General features: G+C 35.1%; 1 protein-coding gene across 1 annotated transcript in view; it reads right to left on the bottom strand.

Annotated features, from left to right (window-relative positions):
* The window catches only part of ADAMTS20 (ADAM metallopeptidase with thrombospondin type 1 motif 20), a 110361-nt gene that overhangs the window by 83707 nt on the left and 11398 nt on the right, over positions 1-15256 (bottom strand). The window contains exons 3-4 of the mRNA XM_067289950.1: positions 11793-11955; positions 6147-6409 (exon numbers count right to left, since the gene is read on the bottom strand). Of these exons, the coding sequence (XP_067146051.1) occupies positions 6147-6409; positions 11793-11955 (426 nt within the window). The remainder of the gene's footprint in view (positions 1-6146; positions 6410-11792; positions 11956-15256) is intronic.

Here is a 15256-nt window from a genome sequence, read left to right as displayed (position 1 = left end):
CCAGCAGAGACCTCTCATGCAAGCTTGCATGAATATGCATACACACCTCAGAGTTACCATTTTTTCTGTTTTAGGCCATCTCCTGTAGTCAAAGTCCTCTCCAATCTACCATCCCCTGAGTTAACCAAATTCAGTTTCCAGATGACTCCCTATTGTGTTTTGATGGAGACAAAAAGAAAGAATGTGCCCCTTTTAAAGGCTGAGTCACCCTTTCACAGGAATGCCTGGAATCTGCCTTATCACTAGCTTGGAGACTGAGACAGGTGTGAAGATATCTCTTTGACATTGCAATAACTTGGTGAATGGTGACTTAGTCATCACCATCTTCAGTCTCTTGATGAAAATAGAAGCCAAGGCTATAATCAGACCGCATCAAATGGCAGTACGTATGGCTCAGATGTCAAAGCATCTTGCTTTATCTTTCCTTTCAGTATCTGAAAGAAACTTCGTGAAAAGACCATTCCCAAAGAACAACCATAGTTAGGCTTCTCTAGCCATTAGAAGGTACTCCAGGAAAAGAAAGACATATGAGTGTTGCTTGGCAAAATGTCTCCTTCCTACATGTCAGTCCCAGCTGGCTAATCCCACGGCCTTAGTTATTATTACTAAAACAGTAACGAGGCTTCACCTTAGCGGCAGTCCTTGAATACTGAACTACTACGGAGAAAGTCATAGGGACAGGTACTAGCCTAATTTTGAAGTATCTAACTAACAAAGAACTAGCTAACAATAGTAGTAAATAGCACTGGCAGCAGCGAAGTGTAAAGATGGGCAAATATATACCTGCCTACATACTGCAAAATTTCCATCTCTGTATTAGCTCGTGGAACTCAAGATGTAGTGAGGTATGAGGCATTAGTACATTCAGTACACAGGCACACTAGGGCTGGAATATCTGTAAGGACAGTCACAATAAAAAAGTAGGCTTTTTTATACATATAGACATCCATATGTCAAGAAAAGCAACAAGTATAGCTCAGAGAATATTATATGAATTATACTTTGAGAATAACTGTTTCCAAATTCGTATATTCATTGGTGTATAATCAAACAGCCCTTTTCAAAGAAATATTTAATTATGCCATAAAGGTTACAAGATCATTTATCTTGTGGTTCTTACACATATGGAGGAGGAAAATGATAAAGTATAGGGCTTAAGCAAGAAAAAATGGCTTTTTGTCAGCTCTCTAGTTTTCATCTAATGTGAGATAAAAACCACTGAACATTAATACAGCATCAGTAGAAATGCACCATTCAGAATGGATAAAAAGAGTGAAATACACAATTAGTAGTCTTTAAGTAGCTGGACAGAAGGGTGAAAATAAGCAATATACTCTTCCACAAAATTCTGAAATTAAAAATATATTTTTCTTTTCACAGGCCACTCACACAAAATAAATATGATTAACTGAAAAATCATTTGAATTTACTGCCTGTTTTTAAAATTATGACTATATGGCAGAATCAATACTATCAAACATTCCTAAATGCTAGTATGCATCCAGACATTTTTCCAGAGTGTTACACAGAAATGAAATGTTACATTTGCACGTTATGAACTACAAAGAAAGTATAAGAACATTCTTTAAACTCATGCCATAGTATATATTAGGATAAAGTCATTTAGCTGTTTTTTAATGACAGGCCAATTGGTTTCACTGGGGCAGCAGGGGTCTCTCCACAGAGAATATGTTTCAGGATCAGTGCTGATAATCAGCTGTTAGAATGGCAAAAAATGAAGTATGAAAAAGACTCCTCCACATGAAACTTTTTTTGCCACTCAGACCTGTTACTCACTGCCTTGCATTTGACATCTTGGTAAATTACAGTAGCTATAAAATGTTACTAAAATGACAGTAACTATTTCAAGCTACTTCAGTGGTAGTCTGATTTGCACAAATGTGAAAGACTACACAAAGAAGAAAACAATGGAGAGCCAGAGCCTTTTATGTGCAACTCATATTAGGAACTTATCTTGATGAAAATTAAAAATAACACTTCTTAATACCATTTTATAACAGTATTATTTTACCATTGTTTAATGCCATTTTATGATGGTACAGTCCCACTGCAAGTCAAATGATCTAAACTGATGCTGTCTCAATCCTATCCTTGACTGCGCAGCTGGCTCCCTCCCATGCTCCAGCTCTAGCACTCATGTGACTAGGCAGTCAGCCAAGTTCAGGAGCTGAGCTGGCTGAAATAGTTGTACCATAGGTGGTGTTACATGTCAAGTTTTCTTCCCAGTAATGCTAGATTAAGTCCTTGCTGTGAATACACTAAGAATAGACTAATAGACTTTACTACCCAAATAACTATATAAATAGCAAATCTCTTAAAAAAATTCACTAAGCAGGTCCCCGATTCAGAAAATGAGGACAGTGCCACAAAATATATCAAGAAACCAAATCTGAGGAGCCTTTGGTGTTACCACAGTGACCTCCAGTCTTTTAAGGAAGGAAAGAATTACCAGACAAATGAAAGATTTTTTTTTTCAGTTAGTTTATAAGCCAAGATCAAGCCTCACTGTTATGGACTTCAAACTGTCACAATCTATAATGTGCCTAAGATAACAGAGGGCTCTAGCTACTACATCTATTAGGGCAGTGTCTACTACCTGCTCTGTTGATGCAATGCTTAGATGAATGAGAAGGAAGATGAGGAGCTAGCAACCTCAGGTTTCTTTATTATTATTATTTTATTTATCATATACTAAATAATGCCACAGTTTATTGTATTTCAACACAAAACCTTTGAAGTCCTAGGCATTTCTATGGCAAAGATATTCATTGTGCTTTTAAATACATATTTCAATCAGCAACAAATACTTCCAAGACACAGGTAAATACTGTGAATACTGACCTTGCAAAGAATTATGCAATTTTAAAGAAATGAGAAAATGCATTCCAGTTCCAGTTCAATGGGATGACTCGCATGCTGAGAGTTAAGCCTTTCCAGGTTGAATTGGATAAATGACAAAACACTTAAAACCACCCCCAAAAATTAGTAGCATGTTTCAGTTCTTATTTTCCATCCATAAACAGTATCCTATAGCAGCAAGTTTACTGTAGCGGTGTTGCTGATATTAAAAAAAGAAGAAAAGAAAAATGGGCCAGGATTTCAAAGGATCTTCTGGGAGTTAGGTGTCTTAAGTTTCATTCCAATTTAATGGCATTTGTATGCATAAACTTTTAAAGTTTCTTTAAAATCCAAGCCAAAATGGAATATCCTTAAAAGTTTAGGAATGATTAAAAGAGTAGAGTATAATGCTTCCTTCATTTAAAATGTCAACAACCTGACAATTTCCTGTACCAGTAGAAGTTGCTTGACCAGACACAAGTATCGCTTAAATTTAATAATCAAAGCTTTCTGAATATGGCAGAAAGGATAAAAATTTAATAGTTTCATTTCTTCCCTTTATGGAAATGAAATATGACTAGGAATGGTGGTGTTTCAAACATTAATAAGCCATGGGTCAAGAAAAGACCCACCTGCATGCTGACAAATTCTAATATAGATTACATAGCAAAGAATGATAGTCATTTATTTTCCTATTCCTCATATTTATTACTGGCTACTGAAACATAACTATTATGGGGTAGGAAAGAGAAAAGGAGAGACTGAAAATGGTATCTCTTTTTTATGCCTATATTTGATTTTTTTGACAGAGTAATATGGATATTAGTAGAGGAATGGACCAGATGACTTCCAGAGGTCTCTGACAACCTAAATTATTCTGACTCTGTGTCATAGCTGAAATGGTTTAAGGACCAGAGGATACTAAGCTGGTCTTTGGGATACATTCTTGTGGGGGAAAAAATTAACTGGACTGTGAAGACAGTCTTTCAGAAGTAGGACCTGAGAATATATAGTTGTATTTTCAGCAAGTTCTGCATTTATAAAAGCTAAATATTTCTAGCAATAAAGTTTTAACCAACTTTTGTTTCAAAATTACCTTCAGAAGTAGCAGATGTAGATGTGGAATAAGAGCTGTCAGAAGATGCCAGCTACACATCTTACTGAATATTTTATTAGATAAAGATACTAAATTCACATTAAAGGTGTACTGTTTTATTGTATGCCACTGCCTCAAGGCCAGCAATAACTGACCTATGCCTCAGTTCTAGAAACTCAGTATAGACAGATACATGCAAGAATGAAATCATAATCTCTCTGGTAAAGAACTGATATTCTTTCATTCTACACGTAGATTTTAAATGCTAAATCTTAGAAACGGTACATACAGACTCTCTTTAACTGCAATTATACAATGCACAGATATCCTATTTAACTAGTAAAAGTCCAATTACATAAATCAGGAATTATACTAGCTACAATCACAACAGTGCCTCGTGAAAATTATATAATAAATACATGTTCCATTTCACCTTACTGTAGTTTTGTAAAAAACAGCTTCCATTTTAAAATAATGTTTTAACTACTTCATTTTGGTTTGGAGTACAACTCTGTATTTAAAAAGTAGCTTTATAAAAATGGCATCTTTGGGATTGATTGTTTCTAAGTGAATTCCAAATTGAGTTTGCACTGTAAGATACAGAAAAAAAAAAAAAAAAAAAATCAAAAAAACCCTTTCAATACTGGAATTTTTAAGTCAGGCATGAGCTTTCATAGTTTCACATCAGCACTAGAAAAAAAATCAGAAGACTATATCAAATCACTACAAATTTAACATATGCTGAATCTCACTTCAAATTTCATTATTTTTCTTACAAAACAGTCAAAGAAAATACCAACTAACTCTGTAATATCTGCTTTTCTGCAGTGATAGCAGAGTTCTGAGATGATATAAGAAGCTCTACCAAATAAGGCAATACAGATTTTTTTAAGCATGATACAGATCAGAGCCATACTTTAGAAATGCAATTTCCTTTGTAAGATCCCTAGGTAAAATGTGTAACTGCACAGGACAAAGGCAGCCACTAACAAAAGATTACAGCACTACTAGCATTTCATTGTAAGGTAACTGTACATTAGGGGGGAAAAAAAAGGCAAATTTTACTTCCTTAAAGTCTCCTTCCTCCACAAATTCTTTAAATGAATATAAAGTTACTCTAGGTAAAATGAAAGGTGCACATTAAGACCTTTAAACTTAGATGTCTACATCTGTGTGACAGGTGACTGCACCTCTACTGCCATCACCTGGAGATCTAGTCATTAAAGTTAGCAGGACTCAGTTCGGCTGCCTACATCATGTATCTAGTGTCATTTGAGATGCTAAAGGATATTAAACACCTATGAAGAACTGGCAGATACGACACATGATCTACAGGAGACTTGCACACCTCTGTGGAGCAGCAGCTCAGGCCAGGTGGGATGCCCTAGGGCATCTTAAATGGCACCAGACACCTGTCTGAAGCAAATGAAACTGGAGAGGTATTCTGCTCATCCAGAAGTAAGTGTCTATACTTGAATAGCTGAATACATGAATAGCTCTCTACTGGTTAAAGCAGACAACTCCATAAATACGTAAATTTAGATGTCTTAATTTGTGAGCCCAAAGTAAGATGCAGTTTCATACAAATTAAACTCCTTGAATAGATGAAAGGAGAGGAATCTAGAAATAATTATTACACAGAACATTTTAGCACACCTTTTACTAAGCAAAACTAGTTCAACAGATATCATTGTAAACCTTTTGATTTTACAGACCTTGTTGTGCTAGGTTCTAAAACAACATATCACCAAGTCATGATTTCTGGTTCATGGAAAAAATTCAAAATGGAAAAAGCTCAATTAAATGATGCCAACTCAAAATCTGATCCATATTAATTTGAAATTACTTGAAAAGCTAAGATTACTATAACCAAGCATTTTTTTTTTTTGCAATGACTTTTAGCCTCTGTGTCTGCTGTAATTAATCTCTATATTTAACTCACTGAAGCTTAAGAAGTCTTTTAATGCAAAAGCAAATCAGGAAATAGATCACACCATTCCACCTACAAACCTTACTGCATTAAACTGAAAAGAGCTAGAATCTCTAGCTTTGGCCTTAATTTTTATGTTTATCAAATCTCTTTGTTTTAATACAGAATTTAGTCAAACCAAAAGACAAAATCTGTGTAAGAGAAAACACCAGAACAAAAATAATTGAAATTCCTAATACAAATGAACTAAAGTTTACTTACTATTGACATCAGTGTTAATATATAGTGCTGTAAATTCTGTCCATGATGATGAACCATTTTGGTGTCAGCTGTAACCATCACTTCCACGTATCTCGGGTAGGAAAGAAAACGTTTTTTCCGGGAATGTGGATTATTGCTACCATCTTCCACAGATAGGTTTTTAAAAACATAGTCTAAAATGGGGGACTTCTGTAAAACATTTATCTCCTCATTTAAAATGCTGAGGTTTGGATGTAGTAAAGTGCTCTTCTTCAACTCTTTTTCTATAAGGTAGAAAAAGATTTACTGTAGAATGCAGTTTCTAAATTTAAAAACAGATAGTCAAAAGGCTGCACAAAACAGACAAAGCAAGAAAGTTATTATACTTATGATCTATTTCCAAAGGAACCAATGCAAGAATTAAAAAATATATTAGGTAGAGAAGGTTGTAACAGGAACATCAAATTCAATGTCTTATATATTATTATACAGTTCTCTCACATATGGAGTGATTGTTAAAAATTAATTAAAAGGAGACAGCAGTGTTGTACAGCTTCCAGAATGCCGTATAATCCAAACGGATAGGCTGGAATGAGGTAAGCAGTAAGCAGTACAGCAAAGGAAACAAGTTAATTAAATAAAATAACTACGTTTTCACACGAACATTTGACCCAAACCAACAAAATGCCAGCTATTCCATAACAAAGACTAGCCCTGATTTCTGAATTCAAATCACTATTGATTGTTTTTCATTTCTATATCCTTATATTTTTGTGAACAAAAGGTTTTTTACATAAGCAATTATGCATGAAAAAACCTCAGTGACTTCCCTGAAAGCTTTGTTAATATTCATCATGTAGGATAAGGTCCTGAAGGAAATATAGAAGCTATCTGGATACCTCCAAACTAAGTACAGTAATACATGCTAATTATATTCCATAATGTAGTCCAGCAGAGTTATTCAGAGAGTCTGATTTAAACTCTCTACACAGTCAAGGGCCTCTGATGACTGATACACAAAATCCATTAGTTGATCAGGGAGCTACCTTTGAAATAGCCTACATAAAAATATTTAACTGAGAAGCATATCTGAATTCTCCCTAATCTCTAGAACTTAAGCACCTAACTTCAATCCTCTCAGAATCAACCTCCATTATCTTTGTGGAAGTTTGATTCCCTCTTAAAAACCAGCCATCAAAGGAGATGGTTCTCAATCTTTTTATTCTAATGGCTTAGCAGTTACAGCACTAATTCAAGAATCCTGAGACCCAGACTCAGTACCATTCTCAAGTTGAGAGGATTTAAATCTACATATTCCATACTTCAGAGAAAGATCCCCTATCGTAAAGCTTAAAGCTATTTTTGATAGGTCAACAGTCCTTTGAAGTTAGGACACAACACAGCTAGGATCACTACAGTCAAGGGGCAACAGCAAGCGTCTTAAACTTTGCTGACTAATCATCTGAAAGTCAGTCACAAAATACAGGTATGGTAATTGCAAAAACTATCAGCACTAACAATAAAGAGGTGAGAATTCAGGGACTAGCATAGGAAGGAACACGTTAGTCCCTACGTACATGAAATGTTTTCAGATTGACTGACCCTGATGCACTTAAAGAACTGGCTGAAGCAATCTCATATTCATATTATCTTTACTAGTTCACAGGTGTCTGAGATTTCAGAGTACTGGAAGAATGGGAAACAGCACCTGTATTTAAAATGGAAGTTTTATGGAAGACATGAACATATGGACCAGCCAAGTTCCCTTCACTATCAGAGCATATCAAATTAATTTTATTCATAAACACCAGAAGACAACAAGGGAACAAGTAATAGCTAACATACTTACCAAAAACATATTATGTCAAACTAACCTAATCTTCCTATATTAAGGAAACAGGATTTATGGATAGAGGAAATGCAGTAGATGTCCTAATCGGATTTGACTGAGGCTTGTAACAGAGTTTCCAACTAATTTTTTGTGACCATGTTAGTCTAAAAGCAACTACTACAAAGTGAGCAAAAAATGAGCTATGAAATAAATTTTATAAGTAATTATCATGGTTCAGTTTCAAACTAAAAAAAAAATGTACTGAGTGGAATTTCAGAAGTGATCCATTGTGAATCCAGTATTACTCAAAAATTTTATTTATAATTTGAAAAACTAAATTGATTTTATACTATATGTACAGATGTCAGAGACTGGGAAGAGTACCAGGCATCTTGGAGGACAGCATCAGAATTCAGAGTGATCCAGAAAAAACAGAAGGCAATGATCTGGAAAAAGAAAAAGGCTGCAACTCAAGGAAAACAACTGCAAAGTTCTGTAATTGGGTAGGAATCATAACTGGAGATGCATGGGATGCAGAGTAACAAGTTAAATAGCAATTTTATAGCAAAGGATCTAGGGATTATAGTGAATCACAATACAGATCAACAATAGTTTAATGCTGAGAAAAAGAAATTTGGACTGAAATGTATTAAACTTGTGTACTATCTAAATACATCCGAAGTATTCCATTCTGCTCAGCCGAGGTTATGCCTCTGCTAAAAGATTATGTTTTGAGAAACAGATTTAAAAAAAAATGCAGAGGAACTGGAAAAAATACAGGGGAGTACAACTATGTAAAGAAATCTGAAAACATGATCCATACAGACAGATTTAGGAAATTGGGGATGTTTAGTCTAGAGAGGAGTCTAGAGAGGAGTCTAGAGAGGAGTCTAGAGAGGAGTCTAGAGAGGAGTAGACTGGTAGAAGACTGTCTTCAAATATGTAAGAGGTAGCAGCAAGAAAAGCAGTAAATTTATCTAACCTGCAGAATATTTGGAGAATAACTAATGGGTTTAAATTGTTGCAAAGGAAATTTAGCTTAGGTATTAGGAAAAACCTTATTGCTCTAACAGTTAAACACTGGAATAGACTGTCTAGGGAACTGTGGAATTTCCACAGAGATCTGACCAACAGAGGTAAAAAATAATGTAGGAAGAGTTGATCCTGACTTGCTGCAGTAGTGTAAGCAATCCTATTTCCTTTCAATTCTGTTTTCTGTGATTCTTTTATATGTTTTTGAAGGAAACATATAGTAACATATATAGAGATTAGGAAATACTGTCAAGGAAGAACAGATAGAATACAGCACATCTCACTGTAAAAGATTAAAGGTTTTATATATCAACATTATATCAAGGAACAAGTAGGACAGAGAATTTAAAATGGTATTAACGATAAAATAAAATGGATAAGGAATTCAAAGAAAAGTTGAATAAAAAAATCCAAAATTAATTTTCTTTGAACATATAAAATGGAATTCACTTGACTGTATAAGGTACGTATGTCTATATTGTATACTCATAATCTAATCATCCAGCCTCTCTATATAGTCAGCAGAGAGAAACAGGCATTTATAGGATACAAATCATCTCACCCTAAACAGCACATTTAAAATAGGTCACATGAATCATCGGCACTAAAAGTGACCTTTCCTCTCCTCTGAATATAAAAAGGGGCTAGCTAAGGATGAATAACATAGACACATAATGTTTAAAGTTAGATAAGATGGCTCACTATTGTCATTATCATTAAATTACAATCTGATCAAGCATTCACTGCTTAACTTAGAAATAACATGTGGTCACAAAAAAACCCTCTCCATATCCTCTGTCAAAGTTCACTTACTGAAGAAAGAGAAACTCTCATGCTCACAGGAGGATATTGCTAGATGTATGCTGTTCTTCCTTGAAGAGCAAATGTAAGGCAAGACTAGCATTAACAATGAATCTCTACTTTAGAAAGACAGAAATATAACCACACAAGGTCTTCTCTATAAGCATCTCTGCAACTCCACCCAAAGACATGACAGTAATGCCTGGCTCACAGTCCTCTGTAGCTGCTCCACTAAATGAAAAGGGAAAAAGATCACATTCTTAATGCTTGGAGACTTTTCCTCATAGTAGGCTACTTATATTAATAATATTCTCTCATACACAGCATAGGAAAAAAAAAATCAGAACAAAAGACCTCTACTTAGTTCTCTGCATAATATTAATCATAAAAAAAACCTGTTGCTTGATTTTCAAAGCAAGTACTAACTCCTTGATTCCAATGACAATCAATGAACAGATAGCATCAGCTTCCCAAACAGAACAAGAAATACCTGTTATTAGAATTTATTCAATGTGAGAAGATCATAACAGACACTTTCTGGCTTTAATATCTATGGATAAGCAGCATTCTGAACATACTGCTTCTGAGTATAATATGTGCTCTAAGAATATTCCAAGATTAAAACACTGACTAAACTGTTTTTTTCCTGTGATTTGTATTTTCAAACATCTGATCAGATATTTCTTAAGAGAAGGAAGTAAGGTTTATTTCTTTTTATCTTCCTTTTCTTCAGATAAGTTGTAGTTATACATTCAGCCTCACATAAACATTTCTGAAATGCAAGTACATTCAAAATGCATAAATGCAGATTTCAATCTCAGGAAAAGTGTAGAATTTTAATTAGACAGGATGTTTCTAAATGCCAGGCTGAACCAAATATAAGTTGCTTTCTCCTATTGTGAATCTCCACCCATTTGTGTTTTCTTTGAAGCCCAATAATAGAAGCATGCATGCTTCTATTAAAAGCACAAGAAAGGCATTTATTATGTCACTAGGCTTAAAAAACTGTTTCAGACACAATGAAAAATACTTTTAAAATGGCACTAGTATAATAGTAAAGGTTAAGAAGTGCATTGCTCAGGCAGGGTCTTCAAAGGGTTCTACATCATTATATCTCAAAACAGATGGTATCTCAGTGCTTGGAACTATAGTTTATGGACACCTACAATCTCAAATAAATCCTTTCTAATCCCACTCTTTTGTCTGGTTTTTGTACTTTGATGGTAGCTGCAGGTGTCTTTCTCACATCATATTATTTTCCAGCTATGAAGATGCATGTAACGATGCAAACTACTGAAAACTTTCTGCCTGCTAAAAACATATTAAAGCACAGTGCTTTCTGCTTCATGTATTAATAATGGTGTTTTTTCTTCTCATATTCACATTCATTGCACATGGTCTCACTCTGAAGTCATTTTACACAGATTAACTTACACAGTGTGAAGCTCTGAAAGTGCAACCATTCACTTGTGACATATCCTAGTACTATGCTCCTAAATTACCCCACTTCCTTTTTTTTAATTTAAATAAAACTACATACTATTACTACGCCACATGAATACATTATTAAAACAGGCAAAATGAGAAACATCTACATTAACAGGTAGTATTAGATACTTCCATTATCATGGCTGACAGATCTATTATATTATCTGTTAGACTTGCAATCAATTCATTATATTTTGCGAGCATAAACAACAGCGGCTCCTGTGGATCTGGTCCTCAGGTGCTTACATATGGAACAAAACAGGTGTAAAAATAAGCCCACACAGAAGTTCTTGCAATATCAGGATGTATTTTTACAAGCATATTGTGTCCTACATTTGAATTCGCCACTGGTAGAAAATGAGAAGGTCACCATGCCTGTGTGAAACAAATGCATAGGTTCTAGTGGAAAGATCTGGAGACTAATATTACTAAGGAAAAGGGAATCTTGCATTTTGTTAAAATACCAGAACTCTGACACTTGAAAAGTCACATTGAAATTTTAAGTATGACTATACCTGAAACTTCACAAGGTTTATGGGATTTCTGATACTTTCTTTTAAATTCTTCATGCCTGTATATAAGATGTGGTTTGTTATGTTCATCTTCATGTTCATCTCCATCTGCTTTCATCAGAGGTTCTAAAAAATATTCACCATCATGTGCCTTAAAGGTGCCCATCTGAAAGTAAAGAGGTAACTGATTTATTGTCCACTGAAAATACTGATAAAACATAATTTCATGCATATAATAAACTATTTATGATAATATTTTAAAATTACTGAAAATAAACTTGCACTTGAGACACAGGAAACCCAGTGGAAGCAAGAGAGATGGAAGCTGGAAGGCAGCAGGAAGAGAAGTTTGCTTCCAGAGACTTGGCCCAGCAGAATATCTCATTAAGAAGTCTACCATACTTATTAATAATGCGTCATATGTAATCTCCATACAGGGTTAATGAAACAAAAGAGATCATAAAAGCAAAAAGAGTCTAGGTATAACCAAGGACCAACTGGGAACTATGCAAAGAGGTAAGTAGAAGGTATCAAGAACTTCAGGATTTGAGTGTTGTCAGAATTCTAGATTGAGCTGGTGCCTCCTCTCCCTTTCCTTCATATAATTTATAAAGTCTTTTTCTTCTAAAATTGCACTTTTACCATGTATTAGTAACTGTGTTAACTTGATGGGTTTTTTTTCTTTTTTAAAAGGACTTTGAAACTAGTTCCAGGAATCCAAAGTTGACAGTTTAATAAATATGTTTTTCTTCCCCTTGACTTTTTTTTTCTCTCTAGCAGACACACAGGTAACTACATACTGGGAACCAAAGGAACTTGATTACTCACCAAAGCACATATACAAAGAAAAACTTCAAAAATTAAGCTTTTTTTCCCCTGTAACCCATTCAATTAAGAAAACCTAATACGGAATCTCTTCCTTCTTTTTGCACTTCTAACCACAGCCATTGCTTCCTACGGCTTAAGTACCTTATTTCATAAAATTATGAACAGCACAAGGCGAACAGGGAGAAGATGCACCAAGCCAGGTAGATAGCATTGGGAAGGATGGGAACAAACCTTTTTTAGAAACCAGACAGCAGCAAATGAGGACATAGTTTTATAAATCAAGATTAAGGCTACTGCAACTACTAAGAGGAAGAGAAACCATGTAAGAATTTACCGAAGTGCTTTTCAAACTTTTTGGCACATGCCTCACTTCACTCAATTAAGAACTTGGAGTGAGCAGGTGCTTTGCATTCTATTAGCTGTTTTGCCATATTGGTGAGGCACATTAACTGGTAAAAGAATAGTGATAATCTACATAATATGCTTTAAGAGATTAAGTATTCCTATCAGCCTTGAAAACTAGGGGTATAGAGTGAGTGGAAAAGCAAGATATGGTTTAAGCAGGAATCCCTTTTCAGCATCCTACAGTAGTCTTTTGAAATCTGCTGCAGACTACCCTAGTATAGAGGGCATTGTACAGGAATTATAATATCTCCTTAAATTTGGGAGCCTTCTAGCAGTTGTCAATTTTCTATGTTTATAAGCTTGTTAGGCTTCAGGCATATATATGTCACACTGTCCATAATCTTGCCTGATACATGTCAGAAATTACAGTTATTGCAAACCCACTGAGGTGGGATCCTCTGTACCATATTGTTGTCTAATGAAAAAAAGACCCAGCCAAATACTTCCTCTCAAGTCCTAAGCAAAGTACAACCTTCTGGTCAAAATGACAAAGAGACAGAAGCAAGGAGGTCCTGTCACTCAGGGGCAAAGCAGTAAGAGTTGAGTCTAAGATTTTAAAGATTCATGTTGTTTTTAAGATTTTCTAAGATTCATGTTGCTTTTTATGTAAATTATGAACAAAGTCCAAACCACCAAAACAGGATAAATCTGACCCTATAAAATCTGCAAACACTAATATGCTAATTAGTTTTTTCTCCTGTCATGCTCTAAACCTATTCTATTTCTAGACAACAGAGGCATTTAAAATATGTTATTTTAGATTTTAAGAAAGCAAAAACTTTATTGCTACTGCTTTATCCCCACACACACCTTATTTCCCCTCCTCCTCCTTCTAATGGCTGGAACACATATTTTGTATTGGTTTCTTCAATAGCTTTTTTCAATTAACAGGCTTTCAGATTTTACAAAGAAAGGGTTTCAGTTAAGAGAAGTATACTGACTGCATGAATAGTAGCACAGAGCAAATAAGCAGAGTTTGTTCTACATTTTAAACTAAACTCATCTTCCAGACTATCAGACTTCCACTGGAAAAGGTGAACTGCAAGAATCAGGCTACATTTCTCTACCATTTCACACTCCAAAAATCACTAATCGGCTTTTAAGTGAGTTTGATCACTGAAAATCCCACTCAGATTGCTGACCCCATACTCAGACAACCAAGTGCCAAAGAATGTCTTGAGCGGCTACAAGTGGTAAATTCCTAACTAGGAATTCCAAACCATATTTATGTATGCATTGTTCCTATCCAGTGCGGGAAGAATTAGCATGAGGCATCATGACTGACCTAAGTCAATCTAAGATTGCTTGTTCTCTGAAAGAGGTATTCCGGCATTCCCCCTCTTCTAGATGTGCACTCCGACCCTTCTTTGTGTCGGCACTAGCAATGGAAATCACAAACACCGTATATCAACTCCTCTGTCTGGTTAAAATCTATACCTGCCTCCAAAGAAGGTTATTTTTCAGCTGAAATAACAAGGGTCACCTGGGAACAGGAAACCACTTTTCCTGGCAAAAAAGCAACCATATATCAGCAAAAGCCAACTACAAAACTGGACCATCAGGCACATCAGAATGGTGCTCCAAAGCTTGTATATCAGGCTGAGCCTAACTCTGACTACACAATATAACATGCTTAGCAACAGCTGGGGCTCAACTTTCACTACTCTATAGTCTAAATATCTGAATCAGAACCGATTCAAGAATTTAACTGAAGTCCAGAATCCTGTCCCAAGATGAGACACATTGAAGTCATCTAAGGAAAAAAAAGCAGGCAATTCTTCCTCTTTTAAAAGATACTAAGAAGTAGCAGTAACTGTGCTGACCTTTAATTTACAATAAGCACTTACAGAACTTGCCTAAAAAGCAGAAAAAAATCTCCTTCATTACACTGAACAAAGGAAATACAAAATACATCAAAAACTTATAGTGAAAAAAGGTAGACAGCTGTTAAGGGAGGAATCTTACATTATGTTCCATGATCTCAGAATTATTTTAGGGTATTTTTTGTTTTAAATCAAAAGATCAATAAAAAAGGTACAATATTGTCCATAAGCCAGGAAATGAACCTGATTCCACCTTTCCAGCTGCTTGGACTAACTATTTTAGAAAAATGGAGCTGGGTCCATCACACTTACCCTCGCTCTGGCCCAGTGATCCTTGTACAGTATCTCAGTATCAACTGTTGGTTAAGTACAGGAGACATGTCAATCAAAATCCATAATGTCACAAACTTT

Source organism: Apteryx mantelli, chromosome 1 (assembly GCF_036417845.1).
Source record: "Apteryx mantelli isolate bAptMan1 chromosome 1, bAptMan1.hap1, whole genome shotgun sequence".
NCBI classification, from domain to species: Eukaryota; Metazoa; Chordata; class Aves; order Apterygiformes; family Apterygidae; genus Apteryx; species Apteryx mantelli.
This window is presented reverse-complemented; position numbering and strand designations above follow the sequence as displayed.